Raw genomic sequence first — 27,749 nt, 5'->3', positions numbered from 1 at the left:
GTCTGCCATTAAGACCAAGTCGTCAGCATAGGCCAAACTGCTTACTACATTTCCACCTAACTGAATCCCTCCCTGCCACTTTATACCTTTCAGCAGATGATCCATGTAAACTACGAACAGCAAAGGTGAAAGATTACAGTCTTGTCTAACCCCTGTAAGTACCCTGAACCAAGAACTCATTCTACCATCAATTCTCACTGAAGCCCAATTGTCAACATAAATGCCTTTGATTGATTTTAATAATCTACCTTTAATTCCATAGTTCCCTAGTATAGTGAACATCTTTTCCCTTGGTACCCTGTCATATGCTTTCTCTAGATCTACGAAACATAAACACAACTGCCTATTCCTCTTGTAGCATTTTTCAATTACCTGGCGCGTACCGAAAATCTGATCCTGACAGCCTCTCTGTGGTCTTAAACCACACTGGTTTTCATCTAACTTCCTCTCAACGACATATGTACTAATATTTCAGTGGTGTGACAGCTGAACGATATCGTTATCAATGCTGGCTTCCCACCAATGCAGCTATGGTTCAAAACCCAGTGAATATATGGAGTATTTTTTAAATGAGAAGTTAGGTACCTATAGTTCGGACCTCATGTAAAACTTCAGATCACGGGGCATGGTCACAATATCAACAGCTGTGTAACTGCAAGTTTTCTTGCATTTTATGTTTAAAAAAAAAACTATCCTTTTGTGTTTTCTCTCTCAATATAGGATCCAAAGCATAAGTTTTGTGTGAATAATAGTTATTATATCTACAATATATCTTGTTATTCTCTTGCTCATTATATTTGTCATAGTAAAGTAATATTTTTGTCTTGTATTTCATCAGAAATTAACCCAAAGTGTAATGATGTCGGGAAGAGTCGATAAGAGAGTCGAGATTCACTATTACTCCAAATGTCTCGACCCTGAGGGAGAACTAATAGAAACAGATAAATGTGAAAATGTAAAGCCAAATGATAATATCACATTTGAAGCTCGAATTAAGGTAAGTGGTGTTCATTTGTTGTGTTGTTGCTTCTTCTTCTTCTTCTTTTTCTTCTTCTTCTTCTGTGGCTTTACAATCCTCGTACCTGATAACCACCTAACCATTTCAAAATAAAACTGTACAGTAATGAGAATTTGAAAAGTTTAACACAATCACTAAATTATTTACTCTAAGTTATTGTGTACAAGAAATTGCAACAAAGTAGGCATAGTGGTCTAAAAAAATAGACTGGAATTTCCCTTGTATGCAGAAAATTTCTAGCTCTATTCTTTCATTTGGTTTGTCAGAGAATGAATAGGCCTCACATGCTTTAACAAAAGCGACTAAGAGAAGTGTGTTCTTATTCTCGTACACTACTTCAGTTGTCCTTCATTTGTATTTTCATCATACTTCAGCAATCATAAAAGGATAGTGCTATTTAGTCGAAATTTATGTATGGGGAAACTAATAGAATTGATGCTCTTTGCAAACTAACTGAATGGGTTCATAAGTACACATTATGGGGCACAGATTGGTAATATGTCATGTGTTTCAATGAATCCTGCTTTAACTTTGTCTGCAGTGGTGGCAGTATATGCATTAGATGATATTGTGTTGATCCAGCATGCTTTGTCCTGTGTCATGTTTGGCCAAATGCCAGGCATGATGGTTCAGGATGCCATTAGGTACTGTTCATGATCTTGATTGCTGTGTATTAGGGGTAATCTTACTAGCAACTGGTAAATCAGGGAAGCTGTAGAGGCAGTAATCGTGACCTTTTATTCAGCACACTCTTGATGCAATATTCCAGCAACACATTGCCTAGACACATGTGAAGAAATTCAAGCTTTCTTCAAAGCACAGTAATTATGGCTTCTTCTGTGGTCTACCTGTTCACCAGACATGTTGCATATTGAACATGTATGACATAAGGTTGGTTGAATGGTATGTGAATCAAAATCAGGATACATATGTAAACTAAGAATTTACAATACTAGCGGAATGAACCTCGGGGACATACCTTTTGCGCTGCTGAATCTGTACCTTGGTGAGGGATATGCTGTTTTCATGGACAGTTACTGCAATAGTGTCAAAATTGCTAAGAAGCTGTACGATCATAACATTGTGGTTTGTGGCCCAATTAGACAAAGCAGAGGGGTGGTAAATGACTTCAGGGAACAGCAAAAGGTTTTGAAAAGAGGTGAAATGATCTTCAGAAAGAGTGTCATGGATGGCCAAGAAGGTGACTACTTGTTTGTGGTCAGCCTCTGCTGTACAATATTGATGACAAAATGGAGATTAGAGTCACAATCTGCTTCCATGTATCTTCTACTGTGGTATGCACACTGTAGGGGCACATGGCCAGTTTGATTCCTTGTGTGGCCTTGTGGTGATATCTAGGGGGTGTTTATGTACTGGTTTATGTGGAAACATGGTGATTTTAATGAAAAGACTGATGGACATTGCAAAACTTGTCAGTGTAGTACCATTTTCATTAGTGTCACCATACAGACTCTCTCTCCCAGCATGAGGTCACCAAACTTGCTCTTTTCCAATCTTCACATTAAAGTCACATATTTTACATCATATGATGCTTGCTCCAATTGAGTATAGAATTCACCCTTTGTTTCCTGACAGCTGTCATATATTGGGGCATGGGCATTAATCACCATGATATTGAAGAAAGTACTTTTAATTTGAATCATTTATTGGTTCAAAACCCAGAACATTATTGCATACATTTTGATTAACTATAAAAGCTGTTCCAAACTCATCTTAGGTCATTGCAAATTTAAAATATAATATAATTTGAATTTACTGTGATAATTCCTTTTCCTGCTTATCTCAGTTCAGGTCCACATTTACTTGTATAATTTCTTATGTTAAAACTATAGTTGTATCTGACTTATACAGACTTTGACATTCTAAGTACAAAATTGCAAGTTATACTTTAAATCTGTTATTCATTCAAGGCTTCTGTAAGATTTTCTGAACCCTGGTCCTTATACAGAATGGAGGTGGTTGGCCTCTATTCTAGTCGTCCTTTAACCAGGCTTGGAATGGGCAACAAAGAGTCACCTCGCAGACACAGTTAGAAACACTTTTATGTACTGAAAAATATTAAGCCTATGCAGATGTTGTCATTTTATAATTTCTAACCCCTGAGCAGGCACATGATAATACCCTTCATGCGGTACCCTTGCTAATGTTTGCTAGTGCCCCCACAAGCCACAACACAAACTTTGGAAACCACTGTGGTAACCTACTGCATCTAATATTTCAGTTTTATTAGATTAATTTCAGTTTGTTACCTTCAGTTACACTGACATAGATGATGATATTGTTCTTCTTTTGCAGATATCTGAATGTCCTCCAGAATATGATACTGTGTGGAATACCACTCTGCAATTCAAACCTGTGGGCATCAATGAAACTCTTGACGTTGAACTGGCAGTGTACTGCGGCTGTCGGTGTGAAAAGAAGGAGGAACACGTAAGTGAAACCAGGATAAAAGGAATTGATCAATGACCACTGAGCCACATTTAGGGCTATCGCCCATTCCCCATAAATTATTTATTTAAAGGAAAGTTAATTTTTTGTTAACAAAATCAAAAGAAAATATTATTGCAAAGGGAAAGTAAGTTAGTATGTATGTATTTATTTACTTATATATGTAATTATTTATTTATTATATGTAATTTTTAATTTTAATTTTTATTATATTTTATTATTTATTTTTTATATTTTAAATTTTCATTTTGTATTTTTTATTATTATTTTTATTTACCTTTTGTCAATTGTCACGACTGGTGGTCATGTGCTGAAAGTAGCCTATCTGACCAAACTTATAGCATAGCATTACATTTAGAAACTGGTGGGCCATTGTACATCACAGAAAAAATATTACTTTATCAACAATTTTGTTCTAAGTTTGCTCCGCCCACCTCTGCTTCCCCTCAGCATGCCCCTCTTCCTCTATCACATCGTTACAACACGAGAAGTAGGAACTCCAGACAGACCAATGCTGCTAATACAGTAAGATAGACCCAAATATGGCAAATGAGTAAGTACCCACTTTACAGAATACATACTTCTTAGACATTAACGTACTATTTAAACACACACGTCAAACTCGTTTGTTTGTTCCTTTGCAGTATAACCACATTCTTTTCCTCGGTGTTCCACATCTTCTAGAAGGACTACATTTCCACATGATAATCGAACATTACCTGTCAAATACTCGGAAATACTTGTCTCAAAAGCAGCTTCAAACAGCACATCACGTCTGTTTGCATTGGTTATATCAAGATAATATTTTAGATCAATCAACTTAATGAAGATAATTTTATAACATTCGCCTTTTCTCTTGGCCAATTTTAGCGCCAGAATGCAAAATATAAACGAAATTCACCACAAGTTTTCAACCATTCTAGTCTATTGAAAACTTATGTTGACAACTGCCCCAGCAAGTATATGCTGAATTTTCTTATGAAGAGGATCCACTTCAGTACCAGACTGTGCTGTTTTTAGAATTTTGAATGACACAAACATTCTTTTGGACAAAATTTTTAAAAAATTTAAATTTGTTTACTATTTTTTAACATGTGTTATATATGTCATGTCCCAACATCATATGAATGGACGAAAGCCATAACGGTATAAGTAGCATTTTGGTCATTCAGAGAAAAAGGCATTTAAACATCGTCACCACTCATATAAAGCATGCTATTTGTAGTTATACCACCCATCACTAGAGTGCAGAATATTACCGCTATCACTTGTATCTATTTGCTGCTGAAAGGATACGTCCTCCCGGAGTTACATCCTGCACTTAACTCATTTTTTTTAAATGTCTTTTATACCGTTATAGTTTTCATCCATTCATATTTTATAACTATTATTCTGTAATATTAATATCATAAGAAATCACAGTTCAATTTTTACAAATTATAAATGTCATTGTCCTCTAAACAGTATTTGTTTTAAGATTAAATTAATATGGCTGATGATGCCCAATAAAAGAATGGTGAAACATGTCCCCATAATATTTAGATTTTCTATGTTCAATTAACCACGTAATGTGGTACTAATTGTATTGAATAGGTGGGGTAATAAATATACTCCTTTTGTAAACTAAGTGAGATCGCTGTTTTCAATATGGAACAAAAATGAGAGTGTGGTTTGTAAGTGGCATGTTCCGAGCTGTCAGCGGAGATATGGCGTGGAATGACATTAGTACATGAATAAGTTTGAGTGGCGTTTTTAAAAGTAGGAAAGATCACAATATGAAGATAAAGTTGGAATTCAAGAGGACAAATTGGGGCAAATATTCATTAATAGGAAGGGGAGTTAGGGACTGGAATAACTTACCAAGGGAGATGTTCAATCAATTTCCAGTTTCTTTGAAATCATTTAAGAAAAGGCTAGGAAAACAACAGATATGGAATATGCCACCTGGGCAACTGCCCTAAATGCAGATCAGGGTGGGTGGTCGGTCGGTCGTGGCCATAAGAGAATGAACACTACTAATTGAAATTGCTTTCTATCAAATTGGTTTATGTTGGCACTTCACATTTTACATTATCTTTATCTTTCATATATTTATCCTTCACATTTTCATGCACAAATTCCTAAAATCAATAAACAACCAAACACAAAAGCAAAATGATTATGTTTATTGGTAAACACACTGGGGTTACAATATGCTGAAATATAAGGTTTCTACAAGTATTACCAGACATAGATTTTGTAAGCTATCAGCATATCAGCAGTGAAAGTGAAACTTTTAATTTTTCCAGCAATGTGTACTGTGCTGCCATTGACTGATTAGGGGTGAAGATATATGATAATTGAAAAAAGAAAAAGAGGAATGGCCCAACAGATCAGTCTGTTTACCAGGAGATACCATGGTGTACCAACTCCCTACCCTAAAAGGCTCTGGCGAGAAATCTTCAGGGCATTAATGGGTAAACAAATAGGCACATATCTTAAATTTACTTAGCGGCATACAGCGTAGGAGAAAACGGGGCATACCTAACTATAATGAGAACACATTCCTATACAGTTTAAAATAATTCAATCGGTTTATTGAATCCTGATGATTATGGTAATGAAACATATATGCACAAATGAAGTACATAATTGATTCTACATTTCTTTGTGGATTATTTATTGACCTTTGGTCTTGTGTGATAGATCTGAGTACTATCTATCGCTATGCAAGATGCAATGACGCAACGTGAACGGAAACAGTTATCATAAACACCGAAGCTATCCCATATTTTTTGGACAAATGAAATCTACACTCATGCAACAAGTCTGAGTGATGCCTAATCTGAAACACACGAATTATTTCCCCAACAGAATACCGTAAGGTAAATTATACAGACATGGATCACACACTCGGGTTTGAACCGAACCCTCACTTGAATACACAATTCGCCATGCCAATGGGATGAAGCCACCGTTGATGCTAATTACATTCACTACATGTTACACAAAGCATCATAAATAGTCAACATTATGTACAAGAATCATGTGATACACACATACTTCATCCCACCATTGTGGAATACCATTGCCCATGCCCAGGACTGATCTGATGACCCCAATGAAAAACATGTGGTGCTGAAAACCCTAGCTAGTTTATACTCAAATAAATAATAATAATATAACAAATATTAGTACCAGTTACCGTGTCGCTTATTAACAAATACATTATTCCGCCGTGTTGAATAATTCCAACCACTAGCCATATTCAGTCAGGCCTTGCTACTCAGCCCAAAGTTCCTCTCCTTTAAGGTGAATACACACAAAAAAATACATCTGGCACAAGGTCGAGCATCACCCATCCTACTGCAGGCGGTCATTAGCCTCACCTTTAATGGGCGTAGCAAACCATCCCTTTAAAGATACATCGTCCCGTGGTACACACTCGATAGTACTGAGGTCAATTCCTCATTCATAACCCTCTATGTGTGTGATTATAACATCTCACACCGTGAGTTCAAACTTCAAACCGCCTTGACTTCAAATAAAAAGAACCTCAATTTAACATGTATTCTGCTCATGGCCGAACCCATGGCTTCAACTATCACACCTTTCTCGCATCACGACACTGGTTTATAATACTAATATTCGTATAATAATAATAATTATTATTATTATTGGTTTCAGTTGTCCACTGACTTCCTTACGTGATTAACCTTACACATACACGCAATAATGATGCCATACACCTGGTAATCAGATCCTACCTGGTAATTAAATCATATCAAATCATCACACAGTAACTTCCTCATAATTAAAATGTAATTAAATAATCACACGGTAATTAACTCATTATTAAACCATAATTAAATTGTCCCATGGTAATCAACTCATAATTAAATCACAATTAACTCATAATTCACTCATAATTAACTCATAATTGAATAGTCACATGGTGATAACTGACAATTTAACTATAATTAAATTGTCACATGTAATCAACTCATAATTAAATCCTAATTAAATTATAATTAAACTGATCAAAACGACCCAACTTAAATTGAAACAATCCCTAGCTAAATATTTCAAGGGTGGAGTTGGGGTATCAGTCCTGTGAGCATCTCTTGGAATTCTGGAACTTCTCAGTAGCTAAACTTACAATACTTATTATTCATGCAATTACCAATACTGGATTAACTACAACCTATCTTAAATTATCAATCCGTGAATCTACTAAACTACTGGTCTTATGATGCATTAACTAACTATGGGTTTCCCAAATCATATAAATAAATTAATCTTCTTCTGCATACAAATTTCTCATAATGCAAATTTCCCATATTTACAATTAAAATCACTCAGACCTGTTACCAAAAAAAAAAAAAAAAACTACGTGCTCATCTTTGCCACTTCTACATTCAAATAAGGTTTACATCCCTAACATTATAGCTACAGTTTATGACAAATAATTCCGTCCCCTCTAGTCATGCCATTTAATTAGAAAAGTACTCATCCTCTATCCTCTGATGACATCTTGGTCAGCTGGGGTGGTCCATATCGGGTTTTAGCACTGCTCCATCAGCACCAAGGCGATTACTGACAACTCCATATCACCATCAAGACGGAAGTCCATGGTCCTCGATCGATGATGTCACTTGCAGTTTCCTAGGCACAGGACACGTCACCTGTTTATTTCCACAATACGTTCGATTGCATTCCGCGCGAGCGTCTGGCCACCGTCTCTCATTAGTACCTTGTAGTCCACGGTTCAGTATCAAATTACCCTGTACCTCTCAGCCACTGTTCATTTATTACTAACCATCACGATCTTGGTGTAGTAATAATAATAAAAATTTTACAAGTCGAACTAAGTGTTCGCGATTCGACACAGTTTCAATATTTAATTATTAGCATCACGTACGTCAACACTATGTACTATTCACACGAATCACTCTCCTGCATTTGAATTTTAGGTTTCAAATCACTAAAGAAAGAATTACTAAGAGCTCGGCTAAACATAGCTTCGCCCTCCGTGAGCCGAAAGTTCCAAATGGGAAGCTGCACCCTTGGCAGTCCTTTTTACAAGAAGCAGGTTTACCCCACTTAAAATATGCACATGGCCTATCCACGGCCCACTAGATGTCAAATAGTGTGACCAGTAGGTGACTAGTATCCACCTGATGTGAATGAAACACATCTATGCGATTATTTTTCGTAGGATCTCTTGCAATTAATTAAAGTTTTTCCTCATTCATCCCTACTCTGGGGTAATTCCCTGCATCAATGGGGTGTCTTGACACTAACCAGATGGCCCGTGGTACTTTTCCACGCTGATAAAACGAAGTATTCGTTCTCCATCCATAAGTTATCAGCAAAAAGGATATTACACACTCTAAATAAATGCCCTAATTATAACTACCTCTTCCAGATCAAAAAGCGACGTCAGAACTTAGATTTTATTCATTTTCACATCGTAGACAATCAAGTTGGCCAAGCTGATTTAAAGATGGCTCCCATATTTCGCTTCGAAAAAGTTCGCTTCTCCTCACTTTCTTGAACGTGAGGTGGGGATGACTTCTCCCAAGTTGCGTCATGGTGAACCACTGATGCAGCCCCACCCATGACTTCACAGGCTTCTTTCTTCTGCAGGCTTACCGCTGGACAAAGGAAGAGGTTGCGCAGTAGATTGCAAATAATGAAATTTATAAAATAAATTTTAAAGACATTTCATCTGTCTCAATGATGTTGATATTTATTAATTTCAAGATTTCTTTCCTCAAAATAGCATTGCATCTGCAATTTAGATGACCAGTCTTAACCAGAGGTCCTTGGATCATGCCCCTGTCAGGTGCAGTGGCTAGATCAGGTTTTTGCACTTAAAGTGATAATTGTTGTAATCTTATTAAGAATGAACCCTAATTTTCTTCCTCAAAACCTGGACAGAAACAACATTGGGTAGATTATTGGTTAGAATTAAATAACATCGATAAATACTTTCACTGCATTCCTAATGTATGTAAGAGTTGAGGCTTGTATTGTAGCATGAAGTGGTAATACTTCATACTATTAAAACCAGTTTAGCAATAAGCTCGTAATTTGTATTGTAAAAACGACTACTCATTACACATAACTACTCCCAGTCCCATGTGGACACATATGTCTCATGTTCTGTTTTTGTTTATTTTATTTATTTATTCTGAGTATTGTCCCAGTGAGCTATTAGCTTGAGGGAGGGACTGCCCTTTACAATTTTGGCTTTACAATTCATGATAAAAATGTTTTAATGTTCTTAAGATAATATACGTTGAACACAACATCGTTGGCAGTACACTGGAGATAAGTAGCAATTATATTTAACTGGTGCATTAATAATTAATACAGTTCTATATATTTATGTAAAAAATAACTGAAAACAGACTTCTTAAATAGTGAAAAATCTTCAATACTCCTCAACTCAATTAGCAATTTGTTGTATGATGCTGTGGCAGAGAATGCTGTACTTTTTATTCCATACCTTGAAGAGGATACATGGCAAATGTATATCTGTTCTATTGACCTAGTTTGGTAGTTATGAATGTCTTTCCTGTACCTAATTTCTGTGTTTAAGGAGATCATACAATTTTTAAATTTATACATGAATAGTGCTTCAGAGTGTGTTTTATGTATTCTGACAGATAAAATGTTCATGTTCTCATATAATGGAATGTTTCAAAAAGATACGTACCGTACATACATTATCATTATTGACTGTTATGCCTTTCAGCATTGAGTCTGCAAGCCTCTGTGAACTAACTGTTGCCAAAATCCTGTATTTGCAACTAGTGCTGTGGCCTCATTTAGTTCTGTACCTCTTATCTTTAAATCATTAGAAACTGAGTCTAACCATCGTCACCTTGGTCTCCCTCTAATTCTTTTCCCCCCTTAATAGAGTCCACTATTCTCCTAGGCAACCTATCCTTCTCGATTCTCGAGTACCCTCCTGATATTGTTCCCACCTGTTTGTACCAAAAATAATTCTCGCTACTTTCATGACTGTTATGAATAAGATACCTTGAGTCCACCCACCTTTCACTCCCATAAAGTAAAGTTGGTCTGAAAACAGACCAATGAAAAGAGTTTTGTCCGGAAGCTGACTTCCTGCGATTGCAACTGCGAGCAAACTGCATTAGCTTTACTACACCTTGATTCAGTCTCGCTTACCATCCTGGGAGAACACACAATCTAAATACTTAAACCTAAATACTGCTCCAGCTTTGTATCACCAATCTGACATTCAGTTCTGTTGAATTTCTTATCTACTGACATCTAGTCTTCGAAAGGCTAATTTTTATACCATACTCATTGCGCCTATTTTCAAGTTCCAAGATATTAGACTGCAGGCTTTCGGCACAATCTGCCATGAAAACCAAGTCATCAGCATAGGCCAGACTGCTTACTACATTTCCACCTAACTGAATCCCTCCCTGCCACTTTATACCTTTCAGCAGATTATCCATGTAAACTACAAACAGCAAAAGTGAAAGATTATAGCCTTGTCTAAACCTTGTAAGTACCCTGAACCAAGAACTCATTCTGCCATCAATTCTCATTGCAGTTAATTGTCAACATAAATGCCTTTGATTGATTTTAATAATCTACCTTTAATTCCATAGTCCCTCAGTATGGCGAACATCTTTTCCCTCGGTACCCTGTCATATGCTTTCTCTAGTTCTACGAAACATAAACACAACTCTCTGTTCCTCTCGTAACATTTTTCACTTCTTACCTGCCGCATACTGAAAATATAATCCTGACAGCCCCTCTGTGGTCTGAAACCACACTGGTTTTCAACCAATTTTAACTCTCAACCACTGATCGCACCCTCCCTTCCAAGATGCCAGTGAATACTTTGCCTGGTATACTAATCAATGAGATACCTGGATAGTTGTTGCAATCCTTCCTGTTCCCTTGCTGATATATAGGTGAATTACTGCTTTGGTCCAATCTGAAGGTACCTTACCAACACTCCGTGCTAATCTTACTACTCTATGAAGCCATTTCATCCCTGTCTTCCCACTATACTTCACCAGTTCAGGTCTGATTTTATCTATTCCTGCTGCTTTATGACAATGAAGTTTATTTACTATCCTTTCCACTTCCTCAAGTGTAATTTCACTATCGTCATTTTCCTCCTCCCCGTGAGCTTGGTTGTTCGCGACATCACCCAGAAGATTTCCTTTTACGTCGAGAAGATGATAGAAATATTCTCTCCACCTGTCCAGTGATTCCCTGGGATCTATTATGAGTTCACCTGAATTACTCAAAACACTGTTCATTTCTTTCTTCCCTCCTTCCTAAGATTATTTATTACTGTCCAGAAAGGTTTCCCTGCTGCTTGGCCTAGCCATTCCAGGTTATTACCAAAATCTTCCCACGACTTCTTTTTGGATTCAACAACTATTTGTTTCGCTCTGTTTCTTTCATCTACGTACAAATCCCTGTCCGCCTTGGCCCTTGTTTGGAGTCATTTCTGATAAGCCTTCTTTTTACGTTTACAAGCTGCTCCCACTTCATCATTCCACAAAGATGTTCGCCTTTTCCCATCTTTACAAACAGTTTTTCCTAGGCGTTCCCTTGCTGTTTCTACTACAGCATCCCTGTATGCCACCCATTCTCTTTCTATATCCTGAACCTGCTTACAGTCTACTGTTCGAAACTTCTCACTAATCATATCCATGTACTTCTGTCTGATTTTCTCGTCCTGGAGATTTTCTACCCTTATTCGTTTGCAGACAGATTTCACTTTCTCTACCCTAGGCCTAGAGATACTTAGTTCACTACAGATCAGATAGTGGTCTGTATCATCGAAAAATCCGTACATTCCTAACAGACTTCCTGAATACAAAGTCGTTTAAGGTATAGTCTATTATGGATCTGGTACTCCTACACTCCCATGTGTAGCGGTGAATAGCCTTATGCTTGAAGAATGTGTTCGTAACTGCTAAACCCATACTAGCACAGAAGTCCAACAAATGCTTCCAATTCCCATTAGCTGCCATATCTTCCCCACATTTATCAATCACCCTTTCATACCCATCAGTTCTATTTCCAACTCTCGCATTGAAATCACTCATTAGCACTATTCAGTCCTTGCTGTTGAACCTGACTACGATGTCACTCAGTGGTTCATAAAACTTGTCAACTTCATCCTCATATGCATCCCCACATTGTGAATACACTGAGAAAATTCTTATCCTAATTCCTCCAACTGTCAAATCTACCCACATCATTCACTCATTTATGTGCCTGACAGAAACTATGTTGCTTGCAATAGTATTCCTGATAAACAGCCCTATCCCACATTCTGCCCTTCCCTTTTTAACACCTGTCAAGTACACTTTATAATCTCCTATCTCTTCCTTGATATCTCCCCTTGCCCAAATATCACTTACTCCTAGCACATCCAGATGCATCCCCTTTGCTGACTCAGCCAATTTTACTATCTTTCTTCCATAAGCCCCATTAATATTGATAGCTCTCCATCGAAGTCCATTTCATTCGGCAAGTTGTTTCCAAGGAGTCCCTCACCTGTCAAATGGGAGCGGGACTCAGTTACTTCCATAGGTCTGAGGCTTGCTTAAAAAGATATATTTATAAATTAAATATGTGCCTTTTTTAAAGTATTTCAAGTTCATTTATTTCTTCTCTATTGCACGAACTCGATATTACATTCATATAAAGTAGATGTGAGTGAATAAGTAAGAAATAATTTCTGCTAAGTTGTGTGATTAATCCTATTTCCTGTAATCTCCTCAACACTCCTATAACAGCAGTGATCTTTGCTTCTATACGGGATAAATATTTTTTCTGGCTTAAAGTTGTGTTCAGAATAAGACCTAAGTATGTAAATTAACTGTCTCTTTCCACTATTTGAATGTTAATTTTTACTCTGTTCAAAGAGGTTGTTGCATAAGATGGCTTGTGGAAAAGCATATATTTAGTTTTAGAAGTATTTAAAATCAGATTGTTTTCAGTGACCCATTATAGGAGAGTATCTAAATCTATTTGTACTTTGTCTATTATTTGTTCTTCAGTGTCATATTCATAAAAAAGGAAAATATAATCTGCAAATAACAGCAGTTTACTGTATACTGCCAGTTTTCCTATATCGTTTATAAATATCAGGAAGATATTGGTCCTAGTACTGACCCCTGAGGGACACCAAATGTAACTGTTTATTGTAGACTGATTATATCATTCAAACATACACATTGTTTTCTTGCTATTAAGTAACTTTGGAATCACCTATGTGCTGTTTCTCGTATTCCTGCTGCTGTTAACTCATTCAACAAGAGAATCAAATGCTTGTGCTAGGTCGATGAAAAGGCCTGCCACAATTTTATTGTTATCCAGGGAGTTTTATATCAGAGTAACTATGTCGAACATAGCTAACTGAGTGCTGTGATGTGGAAGAAAACCATATTGATTTTTAATGAAAAAATTACATGATTTTAGGTAATCCATTAATCTTACTTTTACTACTGATTCAAGTAATTTTACAAAGGAGTACAAGATACACATTGGCCTGCAATTTCCTGGGTCTATCGCTACTTTTAAAAATTTGTTTAGTCGTAGTAATTTTACATTTTTCTGGTACGGTACTACTCCATTTTCTAATGACATGTTAACCAAAGGGACAATTAATGATAATAACTGATTACCACAGTTTTTCAAAAAGATGTTGTTGATTCCATCACCTGTAACATTATCTCCACATTATTTCCACAAGTGCATATAAGAAATAAACCTTTCACCTAACTTTTATTTTCTGTTTCAAAACATTAGTAAGCCTTTGAAATATAAGAGTGTACTTCCAATTGATGCAGACTTACTCCAGTTTATTCTTTCTATATCTAGAATTCATCTCTTTGCTCTTCAAGAGGAACTCTTAAGTGTGGGACCTGTCAATGCAATAAGGGTTTGACAGGGCGAATGTGTGAGTGCGATGAAAGCAGTCTGAAGAGTAACACTCTTGATGATAGTAACTGCAGGATGGACAACAAGAGTAAAGTATGCTCTGGACACGGAACTTGCATATGTGGAGTTTGTGAATGCTATAAAGGAAATGACAAGGAACAAGTGAGTAAAGTTTATATAAATTCACTTTATGACTGCTGGTTATGAAAACCTTTTTATTGAAATGCAGAAAATTATGTTTTCTTTTACTCTTTTTAGTAAGTTTCATGGAATAGTTGTTAAAATAAGATGAAAAACAATAAATCTTTCTGGTCTTGACAAATTCAGAAACCATGTTAATTTTATTTTTTTCTTCTAAAAATTTAAAAAATTCTGGAATCTTTTGATTATGACTGTACTTTGCAAGATTACTTCATGTACAGGTCCTACCTACATATAATTGTTTATATTAGGGTTGCCAGGTTTTTGGACAATAAGGGAAAAGACCTGACACACCATGTTGTAGCTTAGATTATGTCGAACATTGTGGTAGTAGATAGCTAATTCAGCTGCTGTGAGACTGTTGTCATCATTTCCATTCTTAAACATAAATTTTGTTATTTTAGAGGCTGTGTTTATTTGCCTCACCAAAATTTTATGTGGTGCTGTTGAAACATGTTGCTTTAAGTCACTTTCACCTCCATGTCTAATTGAAAAAATCTGATTATAAGTAATACATCTTGCCTTGAAGCAATTATTGTCAATGGGTGCAATCCAGTTATACTGAACTTCCCATTTCTTTCAAATAAATGGAAAGTCTTTTCTTCTTTGCATTTGGGGAATTATCCATTTTAACAACACTAGTATCGACTCTCTTACTCTCACCCCACCATAGCGCAACAAAAATTGCCAGCTTTAATAATTTATGCTAAAAAGCATTTGAAAATGAAAGAATGGAGCATTTCATTAATTGCTGAATTGACATAAACCAGATGCGAGTCCCACGGTTGGGCTCGGTGCCAGTGTTTCGTTCGCCACCTACATGTTTTGATCATAGTGCAGAATCACTAAATAAAGAACAATGAACATGCAGGATCGGTAAATGCTACTGTAAGTAGATAATTTTAACCACGGCAGAAGTTAGTTGTTTAACACATTGCTGACCGGATGCTTGAGCTTGTCACATACCCTGTGGACCGGACATCTTTCTACTAAGCATACTAGGGTGCACTTGATTATAAAAATGTACGTAAATATTAAACCAGTCAAGATTTTATCTTTAAAGTTGGTATGAGTACTTAACCAATGCCCCTAGTAGTACTTCAACATATCTAAGATAAGCAAGCAAATGCGTGTTAATTCAACAACACATCATTAATATTTACATCGTTGTTGTCGTCAGAGTCACTTGAATAAATAAGCACACTAGGTAAATTACGGCGTGTAGAGGCTTGAATATCACTTCCACTATCACTCTCACATTCAGTTTCCACTAATTCATTATCACTATATCCATTTGAACGATCATCGGCATATAATTCTTATCGTCGTCAGCTAACACCGTATTCCGCGGGCGCTCCATCTTGTTATTGACTGAACCGGCAGAAAGAAAGTCGGCGTTTCGAAACTAAATCAAAGAATAAAAGAGGCCGTGAATAAAAGAAAAGTGGCAGATATACATCTACGATTTATTCTACTCAATGTGCAAGTTCGAAATAGTTCAATATATGGTCAAGAGATGTCACAGGAAGACCGAAAACAATGTCATGAACAAAACCGAGATTTCTCGGGGCCCGTCACCTACCGCTGGTGAGCATACTACGAGATTTCTCGGGGCCCATCACCCATGTGTTAAATATGGGGAAAAAAAGGGCATCCTGTATACTGTTAAAATGGGACGTACTTCAGACCTTCAAATGTGGAACACCTGGCAACCCTAGTTTATATATTTGCATTCGGTACAAAATTAGGAGACAGTATTGTTCATATAACCTTACAGTTTTCTAGTCTGTCAAAAACACAAGATACAAATAATAAAAATAAATGAAAAACAGTTTTATTAATAACAGAATGACATATTTTCATTCATAGATGATATCGTCAGATTGTATCATATCACTTATATATCATGCATATTTACTTATTTTAATTTTTTAGCCAACTTAGGACTACTTAGGTTTATGGAAGTTTTTCTTCTTTTTGTCAGCTCAATACTGTTTCATCCTTTTTGAACGTAATTTTCTTTCTGCTTCTGAAATCACTCTTCCTATTCTCTGCTTGTTGATTTTTGTCTGTGGTCTAGTGTGTTTATTTTTCAATATGTTGAGGGTATTTGTTTTGTATTTTAAATCTTCTATTGTAATATGCAACACTCCCATTTCTTATTTAAGTTCTGTGATCCATTTAATATTATTCTTACTATTACTTTTCCATAATTTTTCTATTATTTTTCTACTGATTCTATTTTCTGGTGACCATATTAGATGCCCTAAGGATGATAATTGTTTCTTTTTCATTGTGCTAGTCACAGGTTCTATTTCTTAATAAACTGTCTCATTGGAAGCTAGTCTCCAGACTCTATTTACTTTATAATTTTTATTTAAACAGGTTCTCACTATTCTCCTTTCTAACTTGAGTATCTATTGCAACTGTGTTTGTTGTTTTCAATAATGTTTCACATGCATATGTAATTTGTGACTGGGTGACTGTTTTGTAGTGTTTCAGTTTGGTTGCTGTTGAGAGACACTTTTTATTACATGTGTTCTTGATAACATGCTATGCTGTAATCAGTTTATCTATTCTATTTTGCTATGCTGGTTTCTCGTTCATGTTATATGTGATTATTTCACGTAAATATTTAAATTTTTCTACAGTTTTTATTTCTTGGTCTCCCAGATTAATTTTGTTTGCAAGCGGAAGTTGAGTTAGCATAATTTCTGTTTTTTCGAATGAAATTTTCAAACCAATATTTTGAGCTATTTCCTGTAAAGATTTTATTTCTTGTTTGGTTTCTTGAATATCATTAGCCAGAAGAGCTAGATCATCAGCAAATCTTAGACAGTTCAAATGTATGTTATCCTTCTGGGTTCCAATTTTTATATTTCTTGAGTTGTTCTTGTACCATTCCCTCATAACGTAGTCTAGTGCACAGTTAAAAAGAAGACTATCAGCCTGTCTGAAACCAGTTATTACCAAAAATGGTTCAGAAAGTTCTCCTCTGAACTTAATTTTAGAAATTGTATTAGTTAGAGTAAGTTCAATCAATTTGGACTGAATAAAAATTTATAGTTAAAGCAAACTTCATCACAGACTGGAGATACTGAGGCACAGTTAGGTTGGTTCAAGTCTGATAAGGTCTTGGATCACCTCTTGGAAGTAGCTACCCAAAACATTGAGACCTGAAGCGTTAGGCCTGGAGGGCTATTCTGAAGGATGTTAGCTGTTTGTAATACATGTCTGTATTCAGTTAGTGCATAACAGAATACTAAAATAATGCATTCTATATGTGTATCTATTGTCCCCTCCTGCCATTAACTCTTGTAGTTCAACCCTGTTTGATGCTGCCATTAAGATGCACATTGCCTTCACCTTCTGGATTTCCTGTACTGCAGTGTTATTGTACGATAAAACACATTTGCCATGACTTATGAAATAACCCCTGTAATTATTTTATTTTCAGTTTCAAGTACATAAATCTGTGAATAACAAATATACAACTTAGGACTACTTAGGTTTATGGAAGTTTTTCTTCTTTTTGTCAGCTCAATACTGTTTCATCCTTTAGTCCTAAATTATTTAAATGTGTGCAGTGTTCATGTGTTTTGCGTTGTTTGAGCACTGATACAAAATGAGGATGGGTGAAATGTACATATGTAAATAATTCACTTTTGAATCCTTTGTGAACATATTAGATACCTTTGTAAAGTGGCAGAGAAGATCGTTAGACGTAATCTTTCTACTTTGGGAAAAAACAGAAACAATTATGCTGAAATATCAATCAGATGTATATTTGATGTTAAACGATGTTTATTCTCAGACCATGAATATTTATTAAATGCTACTGAACCCGGTGAAGAACCTTGTTACGTTGCTCTCATCAAACTTATTTAACAGAAGTACTTTTGCTGCAGACTCCATCATGCCCTTGGGGAAAAGTTGCACATAATGAGAGGAAGTCAAGTAAGGCAAACTCGCACTAAGTTAATCCTATTCAAGGGCCAATGATGAAAATTTCAAGCCTACAAGTGGCATGGTTTGACTTGTTGTTATTGTGCAACTCTGTATTTATTGCTGAATTGTCATTATCTTTTTTTCTCTCTCATCCTGTAAACTTATGTTTCTTATATTAAATTGTCATCCCTTCCCCATCCCCTCACCTTTCTCAATTGTACAATGTCCTTGGCAGTGCTATTCTATATTTTTTAATCATATGCCCTGCTTTGTTCTTAATAGTGTAAAACTTTTGTTTCCAATCTGGTTTCTTTTTCATGATTTGTTATTAGATGCTTTACTTTTCATTGGTATTGGACATTCATTTTGTTCTTGTTCCATGCACTAATTATTTTTGTTGTAACTTTACTTTCGTTGCATAGAAACCTGTATATATTTTTTATTACACACGATGAAATAGAATACTCATATTTATGATTATGCAGTATATTTTCTTGAGGTTAGATGATGCCTCTCTGCCTCCTGGCTAAATTGCCATATGCGGGATATAAAAATGAACTTCATTAATACTAGTTATACCGGTTCGATACTTTATAAAGGGCATAATACCACATTAGTACACTCTTTTGGCTAACAGGAAGATCTTTAATTCTGCACCAGGGATTCTATAATGTATATTTTCTAAATTTTCCTTCATTCGATACTCATGCCCCCTTGCTTACGTAACAAGTGAAAACATGGTGAACGTTTGTTCATTTTAGCTTCAGCCAGGTGGTGCTTCTGCCTCTCTGTTATTTTACCACATTGCACACAATGGCTTCTTCAGTTTCAGGATGAGATCAAAGTGGAATAGACTGAGATCTGGTAAATAGGGAGGATGTACTAAGACTTTCCTACCCCACCGCATCATAAGGTTCCTGATGGCAGCCGCTGTGTGTGGTGTAGTATTTTTATGGAGGAGGGTAGCGTAGTCCAGCAGTACCGTTCGTTTCCGCCAAAGTGAGTGTGCAGTAAAACTGAGCATTGATGTTGTGGCCCTCTCAAACAGGATGACATTTGAGAACATCTTGGCAGCTGTACACCAAAATGTGCATGATCTTCAAGGATGATGGATTCTATTGCACCTTGTTCATCAGATTGGCTAATTGATGCGGAAAATCCTCACAGAAGCATCAAAGGACGAAACTAGATGAGAAGAAATTAGAGTGTGACAGGATAAGAAATATCTTATGTTTGTAAACTATTTGTTGATTGGCCCTCGAACTACCTTTTGACTCAAGATATTCCGCCTCATATCAGGAGCTTGTACCTGAAGCAACACGTACCATGAGGGTATTTATTGTTTGAAACTCTTGGTGAAAGGACATGTCCTACGGAGCTGCAGCTCCACTGTTGAATCTTTGAGATGATGTTCTTTTTCAAAATTAAAGTTGCTTCCTTCCCACTTATACTTTTTTCCTATCCCATCATTGCCACAAGACCTGTCTGTGTCGGTGCGATGGAAAATAAAATAGCTTACCTTTAATTTTTATGGCAGCGCAGTGACCTGTGCCCTCCTCTTCCCTTTGCTACCCATATTTCTGTTCAGTATGAAGAGTTCCTTTAATGTTTTTTTGTGTTATATTTAGATATTTGAAACTTGTATTCTTTAATACATGTAGTAATCTAGTGCAATTTTACAATACAGTAACCTGTTGGTGGACTAATGTTCATTTATGACTTATCCGTATTTCTGCATATCCAAATAGTGCCAATCCCCAGCTCTACTGTATTTATTTATGAAGTTAGTATAGCTATCAGAATCAGACATAAATAGTAAATCCAGAAAATTCTGTTTTGTGTTCAGGTGTATTCAGGGAAATTTTGTCAATGTGATAACTTCTCCTGCGAGCGACATGACGGAAAACTTTGCAGTGGCCATGGTGACTGTAAGTGTGGAAACTGTCACTGTTCACCGGGTTGGAAAGGAAATGACTGTCGGATACGTGATAATCGTAACGAGTGTATAGATCCCACTTCGAACAAAGAATGTTCAGACCATGGAAAATGTGATGATGGAGAATGTTTATGTGACCAAGGATATGCTGGAACATATTGCCAAGATTGTTTGGTGAGTACGTAGCTAGCATATATTCAAAAGAATATTATTGTACTTGTTCTCATATTATGCACACTCTTATTTATAGTGCACTGGTAAAGGAATCCTTTTAGTTTCAAATATAGTATGTTTAACATGTTCATGATGGCATATAACACTGGTGGTACACACACTGTTCTCAGAAGCCATCATGCACCACTGGCGCACTGCACACTAATCTCTCTCTCTCTCTCTCTCTCTCTCTTTCTCTCAACCTTCTCCGAAAATTTAACAAAATTTTTTGCTTGTCTCATGGCTCCAGGTGTCATAGTGTATCAGTCATTTAGCAGCAAGAACAATAACACTGGGAAAACTTGATGAGTGTATTAATCTTTGCACTCTTACCTACTGAGTTAATGATCAACAGATGAATTAATCCTTGTAAATGGAACTAGAATCTATTTTGAGGCAGTTTTGATGAAAATATTGTAACCATCATAAAGATAAACTCTGCAACAACCCCTTGTATTGAAAATCCAAAGTTAGAAAGAGATGCCTGCCAGTAGATACATCCTAACTGGAAGATCATGTGTGTATTATCAGTAGCTTATGCCCAGTGACCCTTTGGGCTATCGTGTTCCACCACTGCTACATAAAAATACATGTGTTAAAACTCAAAACTGCATTGTCAACACTGTTAATGGTGGAGAAGCAGCTTAACAGAGGGAAAAAAAAAAAAAAGCTAATATTCGATTGTAGCATATTTAACAATCAAATGAATATTGGCCTATTTTCCCCATGTTGAGCTGGGTCTCCCCCCTTAAAACGACATATCTTAGTGAATATCTACCACAATATGGAAGATAGAATAATTCCACTTATGGCAGGGAAGAGGGAAAGCAATATTGAACTTAATCAGAAACATATTAAAATATTTATTCAAATGAATAAACATTGTAAATTCCTAACATCCCCATCCGATGGACGAATCAGCATCACTAACGTCATATGCCCGCACTCCACATGAGCACTGCAGAGAGATTTGGAATTTAATCCAGGCTATTGACATGCAATCTAGTGATTATAAATTGTATACCACCTCCCCTACCGGCCAACATTCTGATGCTGAAAATGTTTCCGACCAATGGGACTCAAACCGGCTAACCATGGTATCAGATCGTTTAGACTTCAACGCCTTAACGGTCATGCCACCAGGCGGGCCATGCAGGACTCTTTTACATTTCAGAAAATCAACCATCAAGGCAGGCATATTTCAGTAAGTTACCTTCAAATACCACCAGACTGAGCCACGATCAAACCCGCCAAGTTGGGCTAAGGAGGCCAGTGCCTTATTGTCAGAGTCACTTAGTTTGGCTTCAATTTTGATATGGGAAGTGTAGATTAAGAAGAAAGCCAGAAAAGGAAAGGGCAAGATGCAGGCAATAAAAGCCTAGAAAAACAGGCAAAATATAGGAGACAACACGGAGCCCATCATGTCAATGTAAGTAATGGAATGGAACAAATAAGGGAAAATTATTAAAACAAAGAAATTTCCACAAAACTGTTTGTATCTGTACATGTCGAGGCAGGAGGATAATTGAAATGCTTCATGGTTCGTATAAGGACGGAAACGTGTCCTCATTTGAGGTTATATTGACTATTTTTATAACTAAATTATTTGTACAGTATTGAACAGGTGGATGTTTACTTAAACAAATTTCCATGTGGAAATTTCTTTGTTCTAAAAATTTGGTGATGATAATGAAGTAGGGTGAGAGTGAAACCCAGTATGGGAGTAATTGCTTTACAAATGGCCTCTGTAAGCTACTGGAAAAGTTGGTGAACCAGCAACTTGTGTTTGCTTTGGAAGAGAGAGGTTTTGTGACTTAACTACTAGTGTGCTTTTCACTCTCTTCAGTAAGCCACCGATCATCTGGTTACACTGGAAAGCACCATTCACAAGACCTTCTTTGGAAGGAGCTTTTAGTCTCACTGTTTTTTGACCTGGAAAAGGGTTACGACACTACCAAGTGCTATGGGATTATCTCCACCCTGTACCAGTGAGGAATTTGGGGAAATCTCCCCTTATTTATTGAGAATTTCATGTCCCTCTAGCTCTTCAGAGTCCAAATAGGGAATGCATTTTCTCAATATTATGTTCAAGAAAATGGAGTACCACAGGGATCTGTACTGAGTGTCACACCTTTCGCAATTGCCATCAACGGCATAGTTGCTGCTGGGCCCGCATTTGTTCCATCACTGTATGTAGACAATGAAGTTCTTCATTTGAGGTCCTGGAGGATGGCTGTTGTAGAGAGACAGCTATAGCAAGATATTAACAGAATCGACAGATAGACCCTGCAACACGGTTTCCAATTTTCAGCAGCGAAAACCTCAGTTGTACACTTCTGTTGATGTTGGCCTGTATCCTGAACCAGAGCTCCACCTGTGAAACAATGTTCAACCAGTTATAGATAACTGCAGGCTCCTACGTCTCTATTTTGATAAGCAACTAATTTGGCAATCCCACATTCATCAGTTGAAAGTTGCCTGCACGAAGAGCCTTAGCATGCTTAAGTTTCTCAGTGGCACTTTGTGGGGGGCTGATGTGCAGTGCTGCTACATTTTTATATGGCCACAGTTCCATCCAGAATGAACTATGGTAGTGCAGCATATGGTTCAGCATCAAAAACTGTGCTGAACCTTTTAGATAGTGTACACCATAGTGGATTTAGACTGCCAGTCCCACCTACTCGCTGAATGGGGAGTTCCATCTTTAATGGCAATAGATACTCCTCATATGTATGGTGCCAAAATTTGAAATTCCTCAGCATCGAAGTGATAAATGCCTCTTTAAGGCCCATTACCAGCAGAGGTATGAAAATCAGCTGAATACCACATGACCAGTTAGGATTCAAATTGATAGCTTGTGTCGTGAGTTGGATGTGATTAACAATCTCACTACAATGAAAAAACAGGAGATGATATGAGTCCACCATGTCAAAACTATATAAAAAACTGGTTAATATGTCTTATCTAATCATATATGTTTTGAAAGAACAGTATATTATCTTCATCAGTGAAAAATCTCTTAAAAAATCTTGAGGACTTGATCAAAAATTACATACTACAAAATAAAATGAAAATTCTAACAAACCTTCTGTTTCTGTGGCAGAACTCAGTTCACACAGCTGACTGTAAGTCAGAACTGGTAAATAAACAGCCATATTCTCTTTGACAGATATAAAATGTGGCACACGAAGTCAACGTGAACAGGTTCTCTCAACATTTAATTCGTAATCCCCAGCTGAGAATGGGAAACCATCTTTTATAGACCTTTATCAAACTTTCCACAGTACTGTGTTTCACCCCGAGGTTTGATATAATGCATGGAACTGCACGAGTTCTTCATGTCTTCCAAAAGTAAAAGTGTGAAGTTGTTCTACCAGGTGCAAGGAAATTAAATTCTATAAGACGTGAACTGAGCACTTCAGCTGGGCCTTTTTTAATGCCAGGTCCCATACGAGGTTGCAAAGTTCAACATTATTCAGCAAATGAAAATCTTCTCCAAGTTGTAGTTTGAATCATTGGAAGGAGATGAAAGAGGACTTTCTTCTTGTGTTTCATCAGCTGTATATTCTGGAGGTGCTCCTGTATTGGACAAGTGGTCTAGAAACTGGGGAAACATCTGGATACTTTACAGATTCACAGGTTTTGTAGGAGAATCTGGTGATGTTAGCCAAACAGAAATAAGACTGTGATGCAGTTGCTTGACTCCTCAACAATAAAAAAACATGTGTGTATTGAAATCTTGTTAAACATCTGTTTCACATTGCGGTCCATTTGTACTCCTTGTGTGAGATAAAAAATGATGTTAAAAACATGTGAGCCAGGTTGCAATCAACTCATCCAGCACTTCAGTGTCTCTGAAAAACATAAAAGGAAAGAATACGTATGCCTTTATACAAAGTGTTCATGTAAAATGTAAAACATAAACATTATTCTTATTATAATAATATTGAATGTATCAGGCATTTTATGTCTGACTGTCAAGTTTCAATGAGGTTACCCCTAACCTGGAGAACAGACCCTTTTTCAGCAACCTCTAACCTGGACATCAGACACCACCTGTTGGATTAGTGGTAGTGTGATGGCCTCCTGAACCCAAGATAGCAGGTTAAAACTCGGCAAAGGTAGTCGGATTTTTGAAGGGTGGGATAAAGCCCATTTGACACTCCATGTCATACATTGTCAGCATGAAAAAGATTTGTAGTAACACACTTGGTGTTTAACTAACAAAATTCAATAAAACTCACCCAAGAGAGATTTGGTTTACTCTGCCATCTAGTAGGCCTAGAGTAAAATGGAGCATTGGATTTGACAGCAACCAGCCAGATGGCATCAAATTAAAATGCTTGCACATGGTAACTGAGACCATACAATGATGATGATGATGATGATGATGATGATGATGATGATGATGATGATGATATGGTTGCTCTTCTTTGCTTTCCTTATCCAACTGCGCAGGTTGCATGCACATGTCAAACAGATGAACTGTGGGGACAACCACATACCACTATCCACTTTTGAATCAAAGTATAGTTCATACGCTTTCTTCAGAAACAGTGTAAAATTCTTCCGATAGGATTTGTCTGTTACGTAGCTTCACATGTAGCAAAACAGATCTGGTGAATTTATACAGCCTCTGGATGCCATAATATCACCTGTCACTGAAAATAAAAAAGAAACAAATTAAAATTTTAGGTGTTGTATGAAAAATAATGAAAAATGTTTAAAGTAATTTTTGATGAATGCTGTTCCATGAAAAATAAAATCTTTTCAACATCTTCAAAACCTGACATGATAGAGAAAAACAGTTTTCAGATTTGAAATCAGCATGAACAACTGCAGTAGAAACAATAAACATCATGTCAGATACCCACCCCTGTAAATCAGTGTTACCTGTTTCCTCAAAACATTTGAGAAAAGTGTTTTCTGACTTGTCCTCCTCTATGTTCCTATTCAAATTCATATCATTCTATGTACGACTTCTTTGGTCATTTCCATTACTTGATTGTATCAAGCTTGGGCTGAGGGGCTCAGACAGCACCAAATGTTTGATAGCTTTCTGAACCGAAGATGGCAAGTTTAGTATCAGTTCAGTCCGATGGTAATTGAAGGTGCTGGCACCTGAAAGAACTCCTGTGAGAAAAAATTCCAGCACTTCAGTGTCTCTGTAAAACATAAAAGGAAAGAATATGTATGCCTTTATACAAAGTGTTAATGTAAAATGTAAAACATAAACATTATTCTTATTATAATAATATTGAATTTATCAGGCATTTTATGCCTGACTGTCAGGTTTCAATGAGTTTACCCCTAACCTGCAGAACAGACACCTTTTGCAGCAACCTCTAACCTAGAGATCAAACACCACCTGTTGGAATTTAGTGATATTACCTCCACTCAGGAATCAACACCTACCTAAAGGGGCTCCTGCTTCGTAATCTTTTAGCCCCTTTAAAGAGTCGGGCTATTTACCGCCACCCAACATTTGGTGCTGAGTCACTGGCTGTATGGTCTACTTCTTCCCACAGTAGGTGACCCTGGTTAGACAATAAAATAACCTATATGAAGCATGAAAGTGGGTCCGGACAAAGGGCTTAGGAGTACTCTAGAAGCAATGCACATCTCTCGTGTCTCCAGGAAGATGCGAGAGGTGGATGTTCATCAGTAATCCACCGCCCGACCCAGGAGCTCCCTGATAAGGGTGATAGAAGAACGATTTGTATCAGAGAATGCCTTAACAAGAAAGCAGATCAGAATTCACTGTGGACAAACACAATTTATTTGATGAGAAGCAAATAAAATAATGGACAGTGTTTCCACAGTGTGCTCAGTTCTGTGTTGGTCTCAAGAATGTGAGGTAACCTCATCAGATATTGCTTCAGAGAGAATGTTTTAAAAAAAAAAAGAAGAAACCAACCCCATGCTGCTACAGTGCTAATGGCCCTGGCCAAACATGAGCCTTCTTTTCAGCTTGATAGCTTGCAGATAACCAAGGTAACACGTGGTCAGCAAGACAAATCCTCACAGCCGTTATTCTTGGCTTTCTAGACTGAAGCTCCTATCTCACCCTCAGATAGCTCCTCAATTATTATCACTTAAGCTGAGTGGACCTCAAACCAGTCTTCAGGTCCAGGTAAAAATCTCTGACCTGGCCAGGAATTGAACTTGGGGCCTCTGGATAAGAGGCAGACATGATACTCCTGGGTAGGCCAAGAATATCAAAGCTTTACTTAAATCCAAGAAGTTCTATCAAACACCTTATCCCACACCAGCTTAGCACTTCCAAGCTAAACATGAGATATCTCCTTTCTAGTTTCCATTTATTTACAGAATCAATTTTGACGGTGAATGGCAAACGCTTGTATGCTCTCTCAGTCCAAGCAAATAATACAGTGGAGGCCAAGATTTGTGCCCCTTGTGTGCTGGCACCTTCAGAAACACAATCATGTCTAGCTGGCACTCCGGCCGTCTCCCTCCCCAAATTTGACATACACTGAAAGTGAATGAGAGAATGTGGAAGGCGTGTCTGTTGTGAAATCAGAATGATGAAACAAAATCCAAATTCACAGCCTTTATTATCAAACATAATATGTTTACAAAAATAATATGTATTTTACATTAACACTTGGTATAAAGGCATACATATTCTTTCCTTTCAGCAAAACAAAGAACATTGTGACCTGAGATGGGACGTATGTTAGTTTATTTACATTTGGACTGTATGATGTGTTGTATGTTTGAAACAAGGGTTCACAAGTTGTGCATGTTAAAGTCTGTTAAAACCACACATTGATCAGTTTCAAAATGTAAAAAAAAGAACACTCAAGTACGTAGACAGAACTGAACTTTAGCAGCTTGTGTTGTGCAATCAAAGATTTTGCTGTTGAGGAAGGATTTTATAAAAACTGTATGCATTGCAGGATTGCAGAACTGTGTCTTTGAGCTAGGTGTTGTACTGCAGATCCATCAGCTCAAGGTGGAATTAACAGCAAATATTCTCAGCCAAAAGCAAGAAAGGCTGGATTTAAA

General features: G+C 36.9%; 1 protein-coding gene across 2 annotated transcripts in view; it reads left to right on the top strand.

The window, feature by feature from the left end:
* The window catches only part of LOC136877290 (integrin beta-PS), a 151,514-nt gene that overhangs the window by 91,080 nt on the left and 32,685 nt on the right, over positions 1 to 27,749 (top strand). For both annotated transcript variants that reach the window (XM_067151217.2, XM_067151218.2), the window contains exons 8-11: positions 839 to 997; positions 3,335 to 3,469; positions 14,363 to 14,584; positions 20,418 to 20,681. In XM_067151217.2, the coding sequence (XP_067007318.2) occupies positions 839 to 997; positions 3,335 to 3,469; positions 14,363 to 14,584; positions 20,418 to 20,681 (780 nt within the window). The remainder of the gene's footprint in view (positions 1 to 838; positions 998 to 3,334; positions 3,470 to 14,362; positions 14,585 to 20,417; positions 20,682 to 27,749) is intronic.

Source organism: Anabrus simplex, chromosome 7 (assembly GCF_040414725.1).
Source record: "Anabrus simplex isolate iqAnaSimp1 chromosome 7, ASM4041472v1, whole genome shotgun sequence".
Taxonomy (NCBI): domain Eukaryota; kingdom Metazoa; phylum Arthropoda; class Insecta; order Orthoptera; family Tettigoniidae; genus Anabrus; species Anabrus simplex.
The sequence above is the reverse complement of the archived record's forward strand: the minus strand, read 5'-3'. Positions and strand labels throughout refer to the sequence as shown.